General features: G+C 41.5%; 2 protein-coding genes across 4 annotated transcripts in view; one reads left to right on the forward strand and one right to left on the reverse strand.

The window, feature by feature from the left end:
* ikbkb (inhibitor of nuclear factor kappa B kinase subunit beta) overlaps positions 1-2,951 on the forward strand; it is a 35,660-nt gene extending 32,709 nt beyond the window's left edge. For all 3 annotated transcript variants that reach the window (XM_031570174.2, XM_031570175.2, XM_012825492.3), the window contains exons 20-22: positions 258-367; positions 602-701; positions 1,705-2,951. In XM_031570174.2, coding sequence (XP_031426034.1) covers positions 258-367; positions 602-701; positions 1,705-1,755 — 261 coding nt within the window. In that variant the 3' untranslated portion in view covers positions 1,756-2,951. The remainder of the gene's footprint in view (positions 1-257; positions 368-601; positions 702-1,704) is intronic.
* A 588-nt stretch (positions 2,952-3,539) lies between these two features.
* On the reverse strand, positions 3,540-18,301 carry LOC105907600 (E3 ubiquitin/ISG15 ligase TRIM25-like). The gene is made up of 12 exons (XM_042708158.1): positions 17,291-18,301; positions 16,704-16,799; positions 16,103-16,336; positions 15,699-15,858; positions 14,607-14,663; positions 13,517-14,024; positions 8,390-8,999; positions 7,096-7,191; positions 6,500-6,733; positions 6,091-6,250; positions 5,402-5,458; positions 3,540-4,685 (listed from the first exon to the last, which is right to left on the reverse strand). Exons 1-12 carry the CDS (start codon positions 17,876-17,878, stop codon positions 4,165-4,167), a joined length of 3,321 nt encoding a protein of 1,106 aa, XP_042564092.1. The 5' UTR covers positions 17,879-18,301; the 3' UTR covers positions 3,540-4,164.
* Positions 18,302-21,582: the final 3,281 nt, after the last annotated feature.

Here is a 21,582-nt window from a genome sequence, read left to right on the forward strand (position 1 = left end):
ACACCTGTACACACATTCACTGTCTATTTGTCTTTGCACACCCATTCCTACACTGTGTGGATGTGTGTGTGTGAGTGTGTTTGTGTATTGATGTGTGTGTGTGAGTGTGTTTGTGTATTGATGTGTGTGTGAGTGTGTTTGTGTATTGATGTGTGTGTGTGAGTGTGTTTGTGTATTGATGTGTGTGTGAGTGTGTTTGTGTATTTATGTGTGTGTGTGTGTGTGTGTGTGTGTGTGTGTGTGTGTGTGTTTTGCAGAGTAAGGTGCGCAGTCCTGTCAGTGGGAGTCCTGATGGAGCTCGAACACCATTGCCCCCCCCTCTGCTCCCACACAGACCGCCCAACCCCAGCAGCCTCGTACACCAGCCGTGAGTCTCCCTGTGTGTGTGTGTGTGTGTGTGTGTGTGTGTGTGTGTGTGTGTGTGTGCCTGTGCGTGTGTGTGTATGCACTGACCATGGCTATATGTGTCTAGTGTGTAAATGTAGGTATGTTGGTGTGAGAGAGAGTGTGTGTATGTGTGTGCACTTGCATCAAACATGTGTTTGCGGGAGAGTATGTGTGTGTCTTTATGCACGTGTGTGTGTGTGTGTGTGTGTTTCAGTGATGAGTCTTTTGTCATGATTGAGGAGAGCAAGACCTTTGATACTCGCCTCCAGAGTATTTTGCAAGAGACCATCCAAGAAACAGAGCAGGACATGCAGGTATACTCACACACACACACACACACACACACACACACACACACACACACACACACACACACACACACACAAAAAAAAACACATACACACACACAACAAAACACATACACACACACAGAGACATACACACTAGGGTTGCAATGGTACAGTGGGCCCCAAGGTTCGGTATGTATCATGTTTTTTGGGCCACGATAACAGTACGGGTTCGGTAACATTTAAGGAAAATAAATCACCCTTTAAACAATTGACTATTTCCAACTCTCGGGCCGCTCCACCAATTTAGCTTTACTTTCGCTAACATTGTGAGATGTGGCATTTGGCCTTAGGGAAGTTGTTGTCGGAAGGCATCAGGGGGAGATTGTAGTGTTCTGCTAATGAATGGACTCTTCTTGCTCCACCTGGGATACGGCCGGCAACGTAAGTGAGACATCATGTTGGAAGTATTTCCAGTCTCAAGTAGCCAACAATGTTAAAGTGCTTATAGACTGTACTTTGTTTGTTTACAGTCTTCTTGCCCTCGTCAATGCTGAATCCAAAATGTTCCCACACAGTGGATTTGAAACATGGTGGTGCCTCTCCAGATTAGCTTCTCTCTGCCTAGCCAGCGTTCACCATTGTCAAATTGGAGCTGAGATCATTGAGTCTTTAGTTTGCCCTCTCTTCTCCAGCTCCTATTTGAATACAGAGCGCTGATAGGTTCCAGGGAAGTTCTGTGAGGCTCCAGAGATGTTCTGTGGATCTGAATGTTCAATGCGCATGCAGTCTGCAGCGCAATAAGCACGCTTTAGAAATGAAGGAAAATGACAGTAATTTCGTAACACCACCGTTCACGTCTGTGTATTGAACCGTAGGGGGCGTACTGAATGGTTCAACATAATACCATGTACCGTTGCATCCCTAATACACACACACTCACATTCTGAAAGAGGCACACTGAACAACAACTTTAAACCATTTTCTCCTTCTGTCTGTGTGTGTGTGTGTGTGTCTCTGTGTCTATCAGATGATGAAGGAATGGCAGTGGCTGAGAGGCGATAGTCCCCAGTCTCTCTGAATCAATGTGTGTGTGTGTGTGTGTGTGTGTGTGTGTGTGTGTGTGTTTGTGTTTGTGTTTTTACGTTTGTGTGTGTGTGTGTGTGTGTGTGTGTGTGTTTGTGTGTGTGAGAGGGAGAGAGAGAGAAAGAGAGAGACCAAAGGAGACCATGCTCACCAAAGATCCATGGATCTGTACTGCCACCTTGTGGAGACAGAGCACCAGTGCAGCTGCTACCCCCTGTAGGCCACTGGTGGAAGTGATGCACCTCCTCTCCACACTCAGGTTCCTCTGTCTCAGAGTCTCAGACTGGACTGGAGGGAAGCCTGTTCTGCTCTTTAAAGGGAAAAAGGACTTCTTGAATGACTTTAAAGGTTTAATCTGTGATTCTGGCAAAATGTTGTTGATATTCGAGTGCCATAGCCATTTACATTGACAGATCCGGGACTGTGTGCGAACACTAAAATTATTTTGTATCGCATGCACAGAATGATCAGCTGGAGGACAACGAGGTGCAATTCATTATATTTGGCAAAAGGTATAATGCATAAGAATTGTGGACTGTTCTTTAATATGCCACATGTTTTTTTAAGGTTTTTAAAAGGATCACTTCCTTTCTTTAAATATAAAAAAAACCATTTGAGGGTTGAGTGAAAGGTTTTTTTAAGGATATTTTGGTTGTGCCTGTGGGTTTTTATTTCTTTGGATATATTATTGAAAAAAACATTGCGTCTGTGTGGGCTGTGAATTTGATAAAACATTGTGTCTGTGTGGGCTGTGAATTTGATAAAACATTGTGATTAGTACAATTTTGTAAAATAATTATTATCAATAATGTGATTGTACACATCCAGTGTGGAGACTCACCCAGACAGACAAGGGACTACTTTAGGAATAAATGCGATTGTGATTCATTATTATGCAGGGTTTTTTCATGTGGTGTGTCATTTTATTCAGCCCTTCCTGTTTTCCGCTATTCTATTAATTGCAAATTCAAGGAAAAATCGGCAATGGTGGCGTAAGGTTATGGACAGTCTGTCTCAACCATGCACAGTCAAACTGACTCAATCACTGCTTAAAGTCCCACTCGTTTGTTGTCAGGTGTGTGATGGATTGATAACCGCTGTGAAGTTAGTTTGGTATTAGAGGTATTTGCTTGACGTTCACGGCATGGCTTGATCCATAACTGTTATCTCATTAAAAGTTAAATTAACTGATTTTGAATAATCATGTTTTCTGTTCAGCTTTCTTTAAACAATAGTACAGGATTACTGTTCTGAATATTAATTAAAGAATAGAGTCCAAAGGTTCAAACCAAGACATAGTATTTTATTTTAACTTAATTTCAATAGCATTCTAGTATAGGTGAAATTACCATTTAAGCAGGGTTATGAAAGTTCTCAAAAAAAGTTCTCAAAAAATTTCTCAATTTCATTTCAATTACAACACAAAAAAAGAGAGAAAGAGAGAGAGAAATCGTGGAGGGACTGTTTTCTATACCGTGATTGTGATAACATAACAGCTACACATCACAGGTTCAACCTTCTTTTGGCATAAGTCTAGACACACACATGAGCTTCTTTATACTACATGACGCCAGTCACCTGCACTTACTCAGTGTCACTCTCAGCTCTCACCCAGAAGAAAGATGATCTCAAGATTCTGATCTGGGTTCAGATGGACTCTTCTACAGTCCAGTAGACTGTTCTGTTCTCTACAGAGACAGTGCATGCACACGGCCACATCCCCTGATGGGGAGTAAGAAGGTGTTGTTTCTCATAGACTTACAATGAAAAATAAAACTATTGTTTCTAAGAGTGTTTATTAAAAATGTAAATGTAACATGCACCATTATATGAGACCCAAAACATATCATTAATTTTGTTTGCAAGTCTTTGGTGATTGGGGCAGCCATGCTTGTTATTTTACAGCAAGAACAGTGCATTTTATTAGTGACCAGTTTGTTTTCTGAAAAAAGTGATGAGAGATTTACTTCTCATCAACAAAACCTAATTAGCTTCATAGCAGATCTTACATCAGCCATATGTACAATAAAAAAGGGGCTAACATTCGATTAACATTCTTTAATACAGCCTCATGAAAATGACATGGCAGGAGGGAGAGGAAAAGGATTGTGGGAGAGGGACAGAAGGTGAAACACTGGACTCATCAAGGCATTCCTCACACAATGTCTTATGTGTGGTGTGGTGATGTGAGTTACAGCAGAAGTCCAGAGGTGCAGTAATGTAATCGCTGTGGTCCACAGATGTGTGAATGGCTTTAGTCTGATGTTCACCCCAAGATCAGAGACCCTCAGGCCCAGCTGCCAGATCCTTACATGGGTGTGGTGTGTTATATGTGTGGTGATGAGATGTGGTGTGTTTATGGCTGTGTGCAGAGATGTGATAACAGCATTGATCTGTATGTCAGTCACAACAGCTTCACTGATGATCCAGACTCAAGCCAAAGCCCAGGGTAGAGTGTGTGAGTGAATGTGGTCTGGACTCTGTGCAGGAGGGTCATTGTGTCAGAGATGCTGTAGAAGGCCAGAGTTCCTGCCCTGTGATCCACATACACTCCTATTCTGGAGCTGACCACTAGAGGGAGTTCAGTCTCTTTATTATTGTGCCAGAAAGAGGAGCTGGTGCTGGAGAGTCTCAGCCTCCAGGACTGATCATTACATCCAAACCTACACTCCTTACCCCCACCTTTCCTGCTGATGCTTTTATATGAGACTGATATATAAACCCCCCACCCCCCACTCCACTCAACCTCCCAGTAGCAGCGTCCAGACACACCCTCTCTACACAGCACTTGTTGCCACACATCAAATCTCTCTGGATGATCAGGATATGACTGGACCTCATCGCTCCGCTCCACCCTCCTGTTCCCCTCAGACAGATGGAGCTTTCCTTGTGCTGTGTTTGGATCCAGTGTGAAGTGACAGGAGTCTGATAGAGGAGAAGACAGGACGGGCTTAATGAGTTTAAATCTAACGAGGAAACAAAAAGACAGACTTGGTGTGTATTGTGTGTGTGTGTGTGTGTGTGTGTGTACTGCCGGTATGTGTTTGTCTTTGTATGCTTATTTCCATGTGTGGATTGTGTGGATATGATTCTGTTTGTGTGTGTATGAATGTTAGTGTGTGAGGGTGGGGGCTGGGGATCATACGTTAATGAAGGTTTATGAAAGTTAACGTAAATAGAGGTTTATGTGTCTGGCTTCCTATGCATGTCCATGTGTTGTAAAGTTCTTCAGTGTTGCATTTATGTGCATGTATGTTTGTCCCTATATGTGCTCCAGGTTGTATTGGCATGTTCATTATTCTATGTTTATTCAAAGGTGTGACTATATCCATGAAACAGTATCAGTTTTGTGTGTGTGTGTGTGTGTGTGTGTGCGTGTGTTTGTGTGTGTGTGTACGTGCGTGAATGTTTATTGTGTATGTCTGGCTATCTAACCTTATAAAACATCCTCTCTGCTGAGCGTCATTTAAGATTATATGCAGTATGCTTGTATGCATACTTGTATATATACTTGTGTCTATATGTGTTTATAGATTGTGAATGGATTAACATTTATTATGTGCATTTAAAGGTATGACTATATGCATGTTGCTTAAGCAGTTGGTGTGTGTGTGTGTGTGTGTGTTGTCTGGCTAACTCACATTGTAAAAAATCCTCTCTCGTCACCGGTTCAGTCAGAATGGCATGGACTTCAGTCACTAGTGAGAAAGAAAGAATGACATTATAACCAAAATAACACTATTGCCTCATTGCCATCATTCCCAAATGCATCAGTTAAGATATACAGTAGTATTATATGTTCACTTGTTAAGTGACACAATGAGTCTTCAGCTACTTGAGACTTAAAGGCCACCCCATTCCCTCTCACACACGATGGAAGAAAGAGGTGCCCTCATTTAAAGGTGTGGTCCGCCATTCTCATCTGATACACTTTTTGTCAAATTCAGTGAATTACTGCTCACAGTCCTATAGCTGTCCATTTTGTGTGTGTGCTCAAAGAACCTCTGGTGTTCATACGCACACAATCCTGGCTCTGAAAACGGGAAGTAAACTCAGTTGTCCTGACCAAGCCATAAAAATCCAAGCCAAACAACGCGTTGCTTCAGGAGGCCTTAAAGGCCACACCTTTAAAGGACACTCATCTTCATTGAGATGAAAATGACATGATTAAAAGGGCTACCCAGGTCTATGAGACATCTGGATCTGTTCATCAATAAAACCCAATGGCAGAAGTACTGAAGTAGTTCCATGTTGTTATGGCCCTGTGTCCCTAGGTGACACAGGCATATTGAAAATAATGAGAATGTAATGTAGCAGGAACGTGATTCACCTGCTGCAGATATCTTCATGACTTCCTCCTTGCAGAAATTCTCCAGCTGCCCCTTTAGTGAGGAGACAGATTTCTTCACAGCCTCAAAAGAGATGCCTTGGTTCACAGAGATGCAGGATGAGTCTTTAGACTGACATGGGTCACTGACGGACTGGAAACACTACATAAAGAAATAGAGAGAGACAGACAGACAGACAGAATAAATCGTTTTTGCAGTCAGTAGGCTTCAGTAAAAGACCAAAAATGCTTTGTGTGAAGATGCTAAAAGGTCTTATTTATGAAGGCATTGAACCTGCATTAAGTAGCTACTAAGACTTGATGCTCAGTATAATATCTAAAAATTAAACAGACAATACACTGTTTGAATGGATTCATATATTTTGCACACTAACCATGCATCAACATTTACCTTGAGGAAATGGATGTGATCCTCTGTGTGTGAAAGCTGCTCCAGCTCAGCATCTCTCCTCTTCAGCTCAGCAATCTCCTGCTCCAGTCGCTTCAGGAGTCCTTCAGCCCGACTCACCTCAGCCTTTTCCTGAGCTCTGATCAGCTCTTTCACCTCAGAGCACCTTCTCTCAATGGAGCGGATCATCTCAGTAAAGATCCTCTCACTGTCCTCCACTGCTGTCTGTGCAGAGCTCTGTTAGGAGACACACAAAGAGGAGGGTGGCAGGAGACCCAAAGAGGTAAGTGAAGGAGCAAACTCACTCGTGGTGTGACTGGCTCTGTTTGATGATGTTACTTAAGGCCCAATCCTGTCACACACTGCCCCTCTGTGCTCAGAACTATTTGGCCCAAGCTGGAATTGCACTTCCCACTCCTCCCTTATTTATACCAGTCTACCGGATCTAATTGCTAAAAGAAAAGAGGCAGTTTGTCATGACAAAAAGCATTATAGCTGTGATCTGGCCATAGCACATCATTGCAGATTTGATAATACAATAACACATGAACGCTAAAACCTCTAACCAGCTGTCCTCCTCTCCTCTGGTCAGTACTCACCTTGAGAGTCTCCACAGCCTTCCTCAGCTCCTGCAGCTCCTTCTCTCTCTCCTGGATTCTCTGCTGCATTTTACTCTGGGTCTCCCTGCACTGCTTCTGTTGATTAAAAAACAGCCACACTTCCTCATAAACTCTTAGTCCTTCAAGATAATAATTTCATATAATTTGTAAAAGTGTACATTTGAAGCATTAAAAATGATTATGTTTTAACTAGTGCTGTCAGTTTAACGCGTTATTAACGCCGTTAACTCAAACCCATTTTAACGCCGTTAATTATTTTATCGCGAGATTAACGCGAGAGATTTATTTATTTTTTATTTTTTATTTTTTTTATTTTTTTTAGATTAACGTTCTTTTTGGCCTCGCAAACTGTGTAGTAGGCTAACGTTACGGTTTGAGAGTGAATGGTGAGCGACATACGGCGAAATGGATGATAAAAAGCTTCTGAATGGAAAGTTTACTTTTTAAAAGTTGTGTTGTGCAAAAGAAGCAAGCTTCACTGTTGTCTGAAAATGTCAACAGGCAGCTGGCTGAAAGCAAAGAAGTAGTAGGCTTACCTTTTATTGGTAACCTAACTGTTACGGTTCATTGTTTCTGAAATAAGAGAACTGACTGCTATGTTCCCAGCAAACTTGAAAAAAAAAAATACAATATTAAGCCATGGTTTAACTGCACTATAGGTTGAGTCCTTGTTTACCTGAAATTTTATTTTGTACCGCCCTATTTGGTAATGTTGGTTTTCAATAAAATAAAACATTTGCATAAAGCAAGCCAATTCACTGTTCCATGTTGATAAGGGCATTAAAATAAAAATAAAATGATGGAAAAAATAAATAAATGAAGGGACATTTAGAATAGATAAAAATTTGCGATTAATCGCGATTAATTTTGAGTTAACTATGACATAAATGCGATTAATCGCGATTAAATATTTTAATCGTTTGACAGCACTAGTTTTAACTAAAGGGGGATTCAATGGCACAAAATGAGAAATTGTTATGTTGGGCTCCCATGTTTTTATTCTTGAGAAATAGGCAATGGTGTCAATGTCAATGCAAAGCAAAGAATTCCGTATCAAAGATTTAACAAGAATAAAAACTGGTCCAGAACCTGTGCAAACTGAAAATCATTTTACGGCTACAATTGTCAGTGTAAAGGGTAAGAAGACACTGCAGACAGCAAAAGTTGTCTATAATATTCCTGAATTAATCATTTAAAATTGAATGGTATAAGACATAAAAATCAAAAGACATTAAGAGTTATTTAGAACACAAGTCTAGCTGCGGGTACTCACCTGTTTGTCAGTCCGTTCTGCTGCAGCAGTGACTGTGTCATGGCCTTTATGTTCGTCCATCATGCACGGATAGCAGATACAACTCTGATCGGTTCGACAAAATATTTCAAAAATTTTCTTATGTCGAGAGCACACCCTCTCTTGTAGCTGGCGAGTGGCTTCAATCACTGAGTGTTTTCTTCCTGGGTTTACATCATTGTGAACTTCATAGTGAGTTTCACAGTAAGACACCAGACATTCCAGACAGGACTTGACAGCTTTGAGTTTTCTCCCAGTGCAGACGTCACACTCCACATCTCCTGGTCCAGCAAAACCGTGAGCAAGAGAAGTATGGATTCTGGTCTTCCTGGTCTGCTCCACAAGCTCAGCAAAAATGTTATTTTTGTATAAAACCGGTCTTGGAGAGAAAGTATGTTTGCACTGGGGGCAGCTGTAAACTCCCTTCAGATCTTCCTGATCCCAGCAGCCCTTAATGCAGCCCATACAGTAACTGTGTCCACAGAGAATAGTCACTGGATCCTTCAGTAGATCCAAACAAATCGGACATGTGAAAAGGTCCTGGTTATACGGAGTTGCGTCTGCCATTCTTCTAAGGCCCTTTGAACCGCTTCACATAAGCTTCCCGACAGTTCTCACTTTCGTTTTAGCAGAAACGGATGCACGTAACAAATTACTTCTTTGTTGAGTAAATGGGAGGGTGTGTTCGGGCAGATAACGTCCTCTCACTAAAAACTAAAAGTGTGAATCGCTTTAATGGACTAATAGGCCTTAGGCCATTACAATTTATTTCTAAGTTCCTGTTCAAAAACGAATTATTAAAAAAAATAGCCACCAGTTCAAAGTTCGGTTATCGCCAATAGTGCTGCCACCTCCTGGAGACATTTTTGGTAGTAAAATGATGTTCAAAGCTGAAAAGGTATTAACTCAATATTATTTATATCTAAAGAAAAGGGAATTTAGTAAAATAAATAGTTAAGACGAATCACTCTGAATAATGGAATTGGAAAGGGAAATAATTTCCAAAATAACTTAATGTCCATTATCAATCAGTCATATAATCTTACCTTCTTTTAAAAATACAATATCTTTCACTAAAATAGCAATACACAACAACACAATGTATATACAGGTTGGTCATCAAAATCGGATCTTAGATAGAGGTTGTTGGAGAGTAAGTTAGAGTCACATGACATACCTGTTTTCTTTCCAGAGTGATTTAAACTCACATACACAGTTATACACACAGTCAACAGTCATACAAGGCACCCATCTACTGATCTCATTTGTTCTCCTTGATATGCTCTGTCAAATTAATAAATGCAAAAGGTTTCCTTTTAATAAATGTTAAGGCTATGTGTCTGTGTCTCTGTGTGTGTGTGTGTGATGGTGTGTGTGTGTGTGTGTTTGTCTGTGTGTGTGTGTGTGGGGGGGGGGGGGCATACATGTTAAAGACTGATATGCAGTCTTACAATCTGGTGTCTTATTTTAGATCCATGTTGCAGTTGACACAATTCCACAGAGCTGTGGAGTTCACATGTTGTGTTATAACCTTCTTCATGCAGTTACCCTGGAAACCACAGGTGTAGTCATGTTTGTTGTAGTGATCACAGATAAACTGGCTTTCGTTGAGGTGGTCACAGATGGACTGATTTTTGTTGCAGTGGTTAATGTATAGTACTTTGGAGCCCATATTTTTCAACCTGTTTGTAATTATACATAACATCTATAATCAACATTTCAAAAGGAAATTATTGTTGTAATGAAAGAGTTGTGAATCATAATTATTATTATTATTGTATATTATTTTTATTTTCTATCATTATTCTATAATATTCTATCGTATTTACCGCGTTGTGCCTCGCATAATTACAAGTAATAGTATACAAAATAATGAATAACATCCAAACAGAAAAGTCTTTGTGTTTTAGCTGAATTCATTTTCAGACTGTGATTCTCCTTCAAGGTCATAGTGAAACTGTCCTCCCCATTCTCTGTGACCAGATATTGTAGCCACTCTTCACTTCTGGATCAGACTAGCCACATACATATTCATGTAGGGTTGAGACTGATTGACATCCCTTCCTGTCAGACTAGTAGGATTCTTAAGTAGTCTATAATATTCCTGAATTAATTACAATGTTTTATGTTTGAAATGTAGTATTATATGACCATCAAAAGACATTAAGAGTTATTTAGAACACAAGTGTAGCTGGGGTACTCACCTGTTTGTCAGTCCGTTCTGCTGCAGCAGTGACTGTGTCATGGCCTTTATGTTCGTCCATCATGCACGGATAGCAGATACAACTCTGATCGGTTCGACAAAATATTTCAAAAATCTTCTTATGTCGAGAGCACACCCTCTCTTGTAGCTGGCGAGTGGCTTCAATCACTGAGTGTTTTCTTCCTGGGTTCAGGTCATTGTGAACTTCATAGTGAGTTTCACAGTAAGACACCAGACATTCCAGACAGGACTTGACAGCCTTGAGTTTTCTCCCAGTGCAGACGTCACACTCCACATCTCCAGGTCCAGCAAAACCGTGAGTAAGAGAAGGAGTGTGGATTCTGGTCTTCCTGGTCTGCTCCACAAGTTCAGCAACAATATTATTTTTGTTTAAAACGGGTCTTGGAGAGAAAGTCTGTCTGCACTGGGGGCAGCTGTAAACTCCCTTCTGATCTTCCTGATCCCAGCAGCCTTTAATGCAGCCCATACAGTAACTGTGTCCACAGAGAATAGTCACTGGATCCTTCAGTAGGTTATACAGAATATTCTCCGGCATTCTTCTAAGGCAGCCTGAATCACTTCACAAAGCTGGAAAAGCGATAGTTCACACTTGTTTTAGCAGAAACTGACTAAAGTAACAAATTACTTCCTTGTTGAGTAATTGAGAGGACGTGTTCGTGCAGATAACGTCCTCTCTCTGAAAACTAATAATGTGAATCGCTTAATGGACTAATAGGCCTATGGCCATTACAGTTCATTTAAATGTCCTGGACAAAAACGAATTATTTCACGCTGTGGTTTAAAAACAGTTTTTATTTTTTTAATATTTATAATGATCAGGACAGTTGTATAGGGGCTATTTACCAGACAAGGAGCAACACAGACAATAGTACCAATAAGGGCACACAGGTTCATTTAGTGAGGAGTCAGAGACGTGGTTTCCATAAGTCAAAATAAATATACTTTTTATTAAATAAATCACCAAATAAAATACAACACAAGTATTTGTAGCTGCAGGAGAGAGCAGACAATGAGCAACACAGACAATAGTACTGAGACAAAAATAATACAGAAATAGAATAGAAACTGGACTGAAGATTACCAATAGGGGCAGATCATTAAGAAGAGAGGGCAGGACCTCCGGAGGTTTGGTGTAATGAACACGAGACATGTGTGTCAGTAGGAGGTTTTGTGTAATGACATGAGACCTGTGTGTCAGTAGGAGGTTTTGTGTAATGACATGAGACCTGTGTGTCAGTAGGAGGTTTTGTGTAATGACATGAGACCTGTGTGTCAGTAGGAGGTTTTGTGTAATGACATGAGACCTGTGTGTCAGTAGGAGGTTTTGTGTAATGACATGAGACCTGTGTGTCAGTAGGAGGTTTGGTGTAATGACATGAGACCTGTGTGTCAGTAGGAGGTTTGGTGTAATGACATGAGACCTGTGTGTCAGTAGGAGGTTTGGTGTAATGACATGAGACCTGTGTGTCAGTAGGAGGTTTGGTGTAATGACATGAGACCTGTGTGTCAGTAGGAGGTTTGGTGTAATGACATGAGACCTGTGTGTCAGTAGGAGGTTTGGTGTAATGAACATGAGACCTGTGTGTCAGTAGGAGGAAGAGACTCATAGACTTAACCCTCGATCCTGGTGTTTTAAATCTGTCATTCAACACAAAAAAAAGAGAGAGAAATTATGGAGGGAGTGTTTACTTAACCTTTAGCCATGTTTCTCTACCATGATTGTGATCACATAACAGCTACACAACATGATCACATCTCATGTTCAACCTTATTTTGGCATAAGTTTAGATACTACATGACGCCAGTCACCTGCACTTACTCAGTGTCAATCTCAGCTCTCACCCAGAAGAAAGATGATCTCAAGATTCTGATCTGGGTTCAGATGGACTCTTCTACAGTCCAGTAGACTGTTCTGTTCTCTACAGAGACAGTGCATGCACACGGCCACATCCCCTGATGGGGAGTAAGAATGTGTTGTTTCTCATAGACTGACATGCAAAATCAACTGTTTTGAGTCTTCTTATGATGTTCTCATCATATAATCTTGCCTTCTATCATACTCACTCATGTTCTATTAGATATACAGTATATTCAGTAAAAATGTGTAAAGTAGCAATCATGTGTGCTTTTTATTTCAAAAAATGTAAATGTAACATGCACTATGCATTATATAAGACCCAAAACATTTCATGAATTTTGTATGCAAGTCTTTGGTGATTGGGGCAGCCATGCCTGTTATTTTACAGCAAGAACAGTGCATTTTATTAGAGACCAATTTATTTTCTGAAATATCTGATGAATACATAAAGATTGACTTCTAGTCAACATAATCTAAGTAGCTTCATAGTAGACTTTACATCATCCATGTGTACAATAAAAGAGGGACTAACAACCTGTTCAAAATTGAATTTCTGTAATTACAATTCTATTCATTTTTGTATTATTTAACATTTTTTAACACAGCCTCATGAAAATTACATCCCATCTACACGACTTGATTGGTTTCATAGTAAACCTTACATCAGACATGTGTACAATAAAATAGGGAGGGGGTTTGGAGGAGCAGGAGGGAGAGGAAAAGGATTGTGGGAGAGGGACAGAGGGTGAAACACTGGACTCATCAAGGCATTCCTCACACAATGTCTTATGTGTGGTGTGGTGATATGAGTTACAGCAGAAGTCCAGAGGTGCAGTAATGTAATCGCTGTGGTCCACAGATGTGTGAATGACTTTGGTCTGATGTTCACCCCAAGATCAGAGACCCTCAGGCCCAGCTGTCAGATCCTTACATGTGTGTGGTGTGTTATATGTGTGGTGATGTGATGTGGTGTGTTTATGGTTGTGTGTAGAGATGTGATAACAGCATTGATCTGTATGTCAGTCACAACAGCTTCACTGATGATCCCATATCTAGCTCATACCCAGGGTAGAGTGTGTGAGTGAATGTGGTCTGGACTCTGTGCAGGAGGGTCATTGTGTCAGAGATGCTGTAGAAGGCCAGAGTTCCTGCTCTGTGATCCACATACACTCCTATTCTTGAGCTGGCCACCAGAGGGAGTTTAGTCTCTTTATTATTGTGCCCGAAAGAGGAGCTGCTGCTGGAGACGTCCAGGCACCAGGACTGATCATTACATCCAAACCTACTCTCATCACCTCCTGTCCTGCTGATGCTTTTATATGAGACTGCTATAGAAACCTCCCCACTCCACTCAACCTCCCAGTAGCAGCGTCCAGACACACCCTCTCTACACAGCACCTGATACCACCAATCAAATCTCTCTGGATGATCAGGATATGACTGGACCTCATCTCTCCATTCCACCCTCCTGTTCCCCTCAGACAGATGGAGGTTTCCTTGTGCTGTGTTTGGATCCAGTGTGAAGTGACAGGAGTCTGATGGAGGAGAACGACAGGACGAGTTCAATTAGTTTAAATGTATCGGGGAGATAAATAGGCAGATATGTGTGTGTGTGTGTGTGTCATTATCTGTTTCTTTGATACCTTGTGTGCAAAGGCGGAATGCTTTGTCTGAGTGTGAGATTTGTGTGTGTGCGTGTCTGTCCATGTCTGTCTGCACTTGGTGTGTTGTGTTTGTGTGTGTACTGTCTGTATATGTTTGTCTTTGTATGCTTATTTCCATGTGTGGATTGTGTGTATATGATTCTGTTGTTGTGTGTGTGTATGAATGTTGGTGTGTGAGGGTGGGGGCTGGGGATCATACGTTGATGAAGGTTTATGAAAGTTAACGTAAATAAAGGTTTATGTGTCTGACTTCATATGCATGTCCATGTGTTGTAAAGTTCTTCAGTGTTGCATTTATGTACATGTATGTTTGTCCCTATATGTGCTCCAGGTTGTATTGGCATGTTCATTATTCTACGTGTATTCAAAGGTGTGACTATATCCATGAAACAGTAAGTGTGTGTGTGTGTGTGTGTGTGTGTGTGTTGATTTGTGTATGTCTGGCTAACTCACATTGTAAAAAATCCTCTCTGGTCACCGGTTCGGTCAGAATGGCATGGACTTCAGTCACTATTGAGACAGAAAGAATGAAATTATAACAAAAATAACACACTTGCATCATCCCCATTTTAAAATGTATCAGTTAAGATATACAGTAGTATTTTATGTTCACTTATTCAGTGACACAATGAGTCTTCAGCTACTTGAGTCTTAAAGGCCACCCCACTCCCTCCCACACACAATGGAAGAAGGGCATGCACTCATTTAAAGGTGTGGTCCGCCATTCTCATCCAAAACACTTTTTGTCAAATTCAGTGAATTGCTCCTCACAGTCCTCAAAGAACCTCTGGTGTTCATACTGTGACGACCCCGCTTCTTTTGGTTGCTGGGCTGGCTGTTTGTCTGTCTGTGTGTTTGTCTTGCAGATGCCCAGCAGGTGTGTTCAGCTCATCAGTGATTGGGAACACCTGGGACCGGTACTATAAGAGCACATCCCACTGGTTCCAGGAGGAGATTCTGACAGAGCTTCAGAGAGAGATTCGGAGAGAAAGACAAGGGAAACTTTGCGCCCTACGCTCTGCTCGTGCCATGCTCATCTTTGCGTACTTTTCACAATACAACACTCCACTTACTGACCTAGCATGCAGGCATACACGCTAACGCTTACTGATTCACTGACTGCCACACCTCACCAAAGCTTGGACTGTTTGTGTCCGGGCTAATTGTAATAAATCCTTAGTGTTTTGGCTTTTAAACTCTGTGAATGTCTGTTATTTGTCATGTCTGTGGGCCGGATCATGACAATACACACACAATCCTGGCTCTGTAAACGGGAAGCAAACGTAGTGGTTCTGACCAAGCCAAACAACTTGTTGCTTCAGGAGGCCTTAAAGGCCACAGCTTTAAAGGACACCCATCTCCATTGAGATGAAAATGACATGATTAAAAGGGTGACCCAGGTCTATGAGACATCTGGATCTGTTCATCAATAAAACCCAATGGCAGAAGTACTGAAGTAGTTCCATGTTGTTATGGCCCTGTGCCCCTAGGTGACACAGGCATATTAAAATAATGAGAATGTAATGTAGCAGGAACATGATTCACCTGCTGCAGATATCTTCATGACTTCCTCCTTGCAGAAATTCTCCAGCTGCCCCTTTAGTGAGGAGACGGATTTCTTCACAGCCTCAAAAGAGACGCCTTGGTTCACAGAGATGCAGGATAAGTCTTTAGACTGACATGGGTCACTGACGGACTGGAAACACTACATAAAGAAATAAAAGAAAAGACAGACAGACAGAAGAAATTGTTTTTGCAGTCAGTAGGCTTCAGCAAATGACTAAAAATGCTTTGTGTGAAAATTCTAAGTGTTATTTCTGAAGGCATTGAACCTGCATTAAGTAGCTACTAAGAGTTGATGCTCAGTATAATATCTACAAATTAAACAGACAATACGCCATTTGAATTGATTCAAATATTTTGCACACTAGCTATCCATCAACAGTTACCTTGAGGAAAAGGATGTGATCCTCTGTGTGTGAAAGCTGCTCCAGCTCAGCATCTCTCCTCTTCAGCTCAGCAATCTCCTGCTCCAGTCGCTTCAGGAGTCCTTCAGCCTGACTCACCTCAGCCTTCTCCTGATCTCTGATCAGCTCTTTCACCTCAGAGCACCTTCTCTCAATGGAGCGGATCATCTCAGTAAAGATCTTCTCACTGTCCTCCACTGCTGTCTGTGCAGAGCTCTGTTAGGAGACACACAAAGAGGAAGGTGACAGGAGACCCACAGAGGTAAGTGAAGGAGCAAACTCACTCATGGTGACGGGCTCTGTTAAATGATGTTACTTAAGGCCCAATCCTGTAACACACTGCCCCTCTGTGCTCAGAACTATTTGGCCCAAGCTGCAATTGCACTTCCCACCCCCCCTCATCTACACCAGTCTTTGGAAATCTAATATCTGATTGCTAGAAGAAAAGAGGCAGTTTGTCGTGACAAAAAGCATTATAGCTGTGATCTGGCCATAGCACATCATTGCAGATTTGATAATACAATAACACATGAACGCTAAAACCTCTAACCAGCTGTCCTCCTCTCCTCTGGTCAGTACTCACCTTGAGAGTCTCCACAGCCTTCCTCAGCTCCTGCAGCTCCTTCTCTCTCTCCTGGATTCTCTGCTGCATTTTACTTTGGGTCTCCCTGCACTGCTTCTGTTGATTAAAAACAGCCACATTTCCTCATAAGCTCTTAGCCTTCAAGATAATAATATCATATCATATGTAAAAGTGTAAATTGAAGGCATTATGAAGCATTCTTTTTTTTAACTAAAGGGGGATTTAATGGCACAAGTGTAACAAAATGAAAAAAAAAACTCTAAAAATTATGTTGGGCTCACATGTTGCACACAGTTCTTGAGAAAAAGTCGATGATGTCAATGTCAATGTCAATGCAATTCACTGAGAATTTGGTATTAAATATTTAACATGAATAAAGACTGGTCCAGAACCTGCGCAAACTGAAAATCACAATTTTCAGTGTAAAGTTATCAGGTTTTCTCGGCTAAAGAGACACTGCAGACAGCAAAAGTAGTCTATAATATTCCTGAATTAATTACAATGTTTCATGTTTGAAATGTAGTGTTATAAGACCATCAAAAGACATTAAGAGTTATTTAGAACACAAGTGCAGCTGCGGTACTCACCTGTTTGTCAGTCCATTCTGCCGCAGCAGTGACTGTGTCATGGCCTTTATGTTCGTCCATCGTGCACGGATAGCAGATACAAGTCTGATCGGTTCGACAAAATATTTCAAAAATCTTCTTATGTTGAGAGCAGATCCTCTCTTGTAGCTGGCCAGTGGCTTCAATCACGGAGTGTTTTCTTCCTGGGTGAATATTATTGTGAACTTCATAGTGAGTTTCACAGTAAGACACCAGACATTCCAGACAGGACTTGACAGCTTTGAGTTTTCTCCCAGTGCAGACGTCACACTCCACATCTCCAGGTTCAGTAAAACGGTCAGCAAGAGAAGGAGTATGGATTCTGGTCTTCCTGGTCTGCTCCACAAGCTCAGCAAAACTATTATTTTTGTGTAAAACGGGTCTTGGAGAGAAACTCTGTCTGCACTGGGGGCAGCTGTAAACTCCCTTCTGATCTTCCTGATCCCAGCAGCCCTTAATGCAGCCCATACAGTAACTGTGTCCACAGAGAATAGTCACTGGATCCTTCAGTAGATCCAAACAAATCGGACATGTGAAAACGTCCTGGTTATATGAAGTTGCTTCTGCCATTCTCTCTGCCAAGGCCCTCTGAATCACTTTACAAAACTTGAAAAGCGACAGTTCAGTTTCGTTTTGCCAGAGACTGATGCACGTGGCAAATTACTTCCTTGTTGAGTGAGAGGGTATGTTCGTGCAGATGGCGTCATCTCACAAAAAATAGTGTGATAATAGTGTGAATACCTTAATGGATTAATAGGCCTATGGCCATAACAATTTACTTAAATTGCGTTGTTAAAAAAAAAAAAAAAAACTGTTGGCCACCTGTTCAAAGTTCGGTTGTCAACCATAGTGCTGCCACCTAGTGGACATTTTTGGTAGCAAGAATTATGTTCAACGCTAATCGGGTATTAATCCAATGTTATTTATACCCCAAGAAAAGGAGAACGTAACAAGTTGGGTGAGTTCGTGCCGATAACATCCTCTCACTAAAAACTAATATTGTGAATGTCTTAATGGACTAATAGGCCTATGGCTTTTCCAACTAATTTGAATTTCCTATTTACGAACAAAATCTTTAGTGCTGTTTAGAAACAGTTTGTATTTGCTTTAAATGCTCAGGACATTGGTTAAGGAGGCTCCGTACATATCAATAATGATTGCATTTTGATAATGATTTTGGCGTATTTCATTTCTTTATCTTTCCCAACACCAAACCTTAACTTCACTGTTGGCCACCTGTTAAAAGTTTGGTTATCAACCATAGTGCTGCCATCTAGTGGACATTTATGATAGAATGAGGTTCAAAGCAGGTATTCACCCAACGTCATTTATGCCTCAAGAAAAGGGATTTAAAGTAAAACTCTAATGTGAAGATACATGAATCACACTGAATAATGGAATTGCAGAGGGAAATAATTTCCAAAATAGCTTAATGGCCATTATCACTCAGTAATATTTACCTTCTTTTAAAAACACAATATCTTTCACTACTATAGCAATACACAACAACACAATCGTATACACCTATGTATATACTGGTTGGTTACACTGCACTGGTTTTGTTTAATGAACATGAGATCTGTGTGGTTCAGTTTGTACATCAGTAGGAGAAAGAAACTCATAGACTTAGTCCTCGATCCTGGTGAAATGTTGTTGATATTTGAGCTCAACAGCCAATCAAATTCATCCCCTGTTGATGATTGGCTGTAATAATGTATGACTGGTTCAGCCACTAGCTGTTCTGAGCGCACACACTAAACGGACCTCTAGAGATTTATGAAGAGAAATTTGCCTAATTCTATTAAAATTATGATGGATTAAAATGAAGAACTGTCAACTTTAACGTTAGGTGTATTAATACTGTTCAAAACAAAACAAACAAGTGACCCTGAGAGAGTCTCACAGAGATGGAGAAGTCATGGTCCTGCTGGTATCGCGATACTGAGGCGTTTGTTACTGCCAGACGCCCAGGCCAGGTTCACAGCCGCCTCTAGCTGAACGTTCACCTTCAGAGAGTGGCTGAGAGATGAGCGTCTCCAGACTCTCTGATTCAAAGTGTGTGAGTGTGTGTGTGTGTGTGTGTGTGTTTGTTGTTGTATGTGTGTGTGTTTCTGTGAGATTCTGTGAGGCTCAGATATGTTCTGTGGATCTAAATGTACAATGTGCATGCAGTCTGCAGCGCAATAAGCAAGTTTTCAAAAATGAAGGAAAATGACGGTCATTTCATAACACCACCGTTCACGTCTGCGTATTGAACCGTAGGGGGCGTACTGAATGGTTCAACCTATACTCACCGGCCACTTTATTAGGTACACCTGTTCAAATGCTCGTTAACGCAAATACATGAATATAATCAGCCAATCACATTTCAGCAACTCAATGCATTTAGGCATGTAGACATGTGAAGTGAAGTTCAAACCAAGAATCAGAATGGGGAAGAAAGGTGATTTAAGTGACTTTGAATGTGGTCTGGTTGTTGGTGCCAGACAGGCTGGTCTGAGTATTTCAGAAACTGCTGATCTACTGGGATGTTCACGCACAACAATCTCTAGGGTTTACAGAGAATGGTCCGAAAAAGAGAAAATACCCAATGAGCGGCACTTCTCTGGGCGAAAATGCCAGAGGTCAGAGGAGAGCAGCCAGACTGGTTTGAGATTTTAGAAAGGCAACACTAACTCAAATAACCACTTATTACTTATCACTTGTTACAACCAAGGTATGCAGAAGAGCATCTCTGAACGCACAACACGTCGAACCTTGAAGCAGAATAGGCTACAGCAGCAGAAGACCACACCGGGTGCCCCTCATGTCAGCTACGAACAGGACAATGAGGCTACAATTCTCACAGGCTCACTAAAATAACAGGAAACTGAGACTACAATTCTCACAGGCTCACTAAAATTGGACAATAGAAGATTGGAAAAATGTTTCCTGGTCTGATGCGTCTCGATTTCTGCCGCGACATTCAGATCGTAGGGTCAGAATTGGGCGTAAACAACATGAAAGCATGGATCCATCCTGCATAGTTTAATGCATTCAGATGGTCAGAATTGGGCGTAAACAACATGAAAGCATGGATCCATCCTGCCTAGTTTAATGCATTCAGATGGTAGGGTCAGAATTTGGCGTAAACAACATGAAAGCATGGATCCATCCTGCCTTGTATCAATGGTTCAGGCTGGTGGTGTTGGTGTGGGGGATATTTTTTTGGCACACTTTGGGCCCCTTAGTACAAATGTAGCATTGTTTAAACACCACAGCCTACCTGAGTATTGTTGCTGACAATGTCCATCCCTTTATGACCACAGTGTACCCATCTTCTGATGGCTACTTCCAGCAAGATAACGCGCCATGTCACAAAGCTCAAATCATCTCAAACTGATTTATTGAACATGACAATGCATTCACTGTACCCCAATGGCCTCCACAATCACCAGATCTTAATCCAATAGATCACCTTTGGGATGTGCTGGAGTGGGAAATTCGCATCATGGATGTGCAGCCGACAAATCTGCAGTGAAGTTATCATGTCAATATGGACCAAAATCTCGGAGGAATGTTTCCTTGTTAAATCTATGCCAGGAAGAATTAAGGCCGTTCTGAAGGCAAAAGGGGGTCCAACCCGGTACTAGCAAGATGTATCTAATAAAGTGGCGGTGAGTGTAATACCGGCTACACTTGTGTCTCTAATACACACACACATTCCATAATTGAACATTGAACATCAACTTTAAACAATGTTCTCCTTCTGTGTGTGTGTGTTACTGTGTGTGTGTCTCTGTGTCTATCACATGATGAGGGAATGGGAGTGGCTGAGAGGTGAGAGGCCCCAGACTCTCTGATTCAAAGTGTGTGTGTGTGTGTGTGTGTGTGTGTGTGTGTGTGTGTGTGTGTGTGTGTGTGTGTGTGTGTGTGGGGGGGGGGGGGGGGGGGGGAGGGAGAGAGAGACCAAAGGAGACCATGCTCACCAATGATCCATGGATCTGTACTGCCACCTTGTGGAGACAGAGCACCAGTGCAGCTGCTGCCCCCTGTAGGCCACTGGTGGAAGTGATGCACCTCCTCTCCACACTCAGGTACCTCTATCTCAGAGTCTGTTCTGTCCTTTAAAGGGGGAAAGGGACTTCTTGGTTTGGTCTGTGATTTTGGCCAAAGGTTATTGATGTTTGAGCGCAACAGCCAATGAAATTACACCCTCCCTTTCCATACTCCTGAAGCAACGTGTTGATTGGCTGGAATTGTTTATGGCTCTGTCCGAGGCACTACAGTAGCAA

This window comes from Clupea harengus, chromosome 7 (assembly GCF_900700415.2).
Source record: "Clupea harengus chromosome 7, Ch_v2.0.2, whole genome shotgun sequence".
Taxonomy (NCBI): Eukaryota; Metazoa; Chordata; class Actinopteri; order Clupeiformes; family Clupeidae; genus Clupea; species Clupea harengus.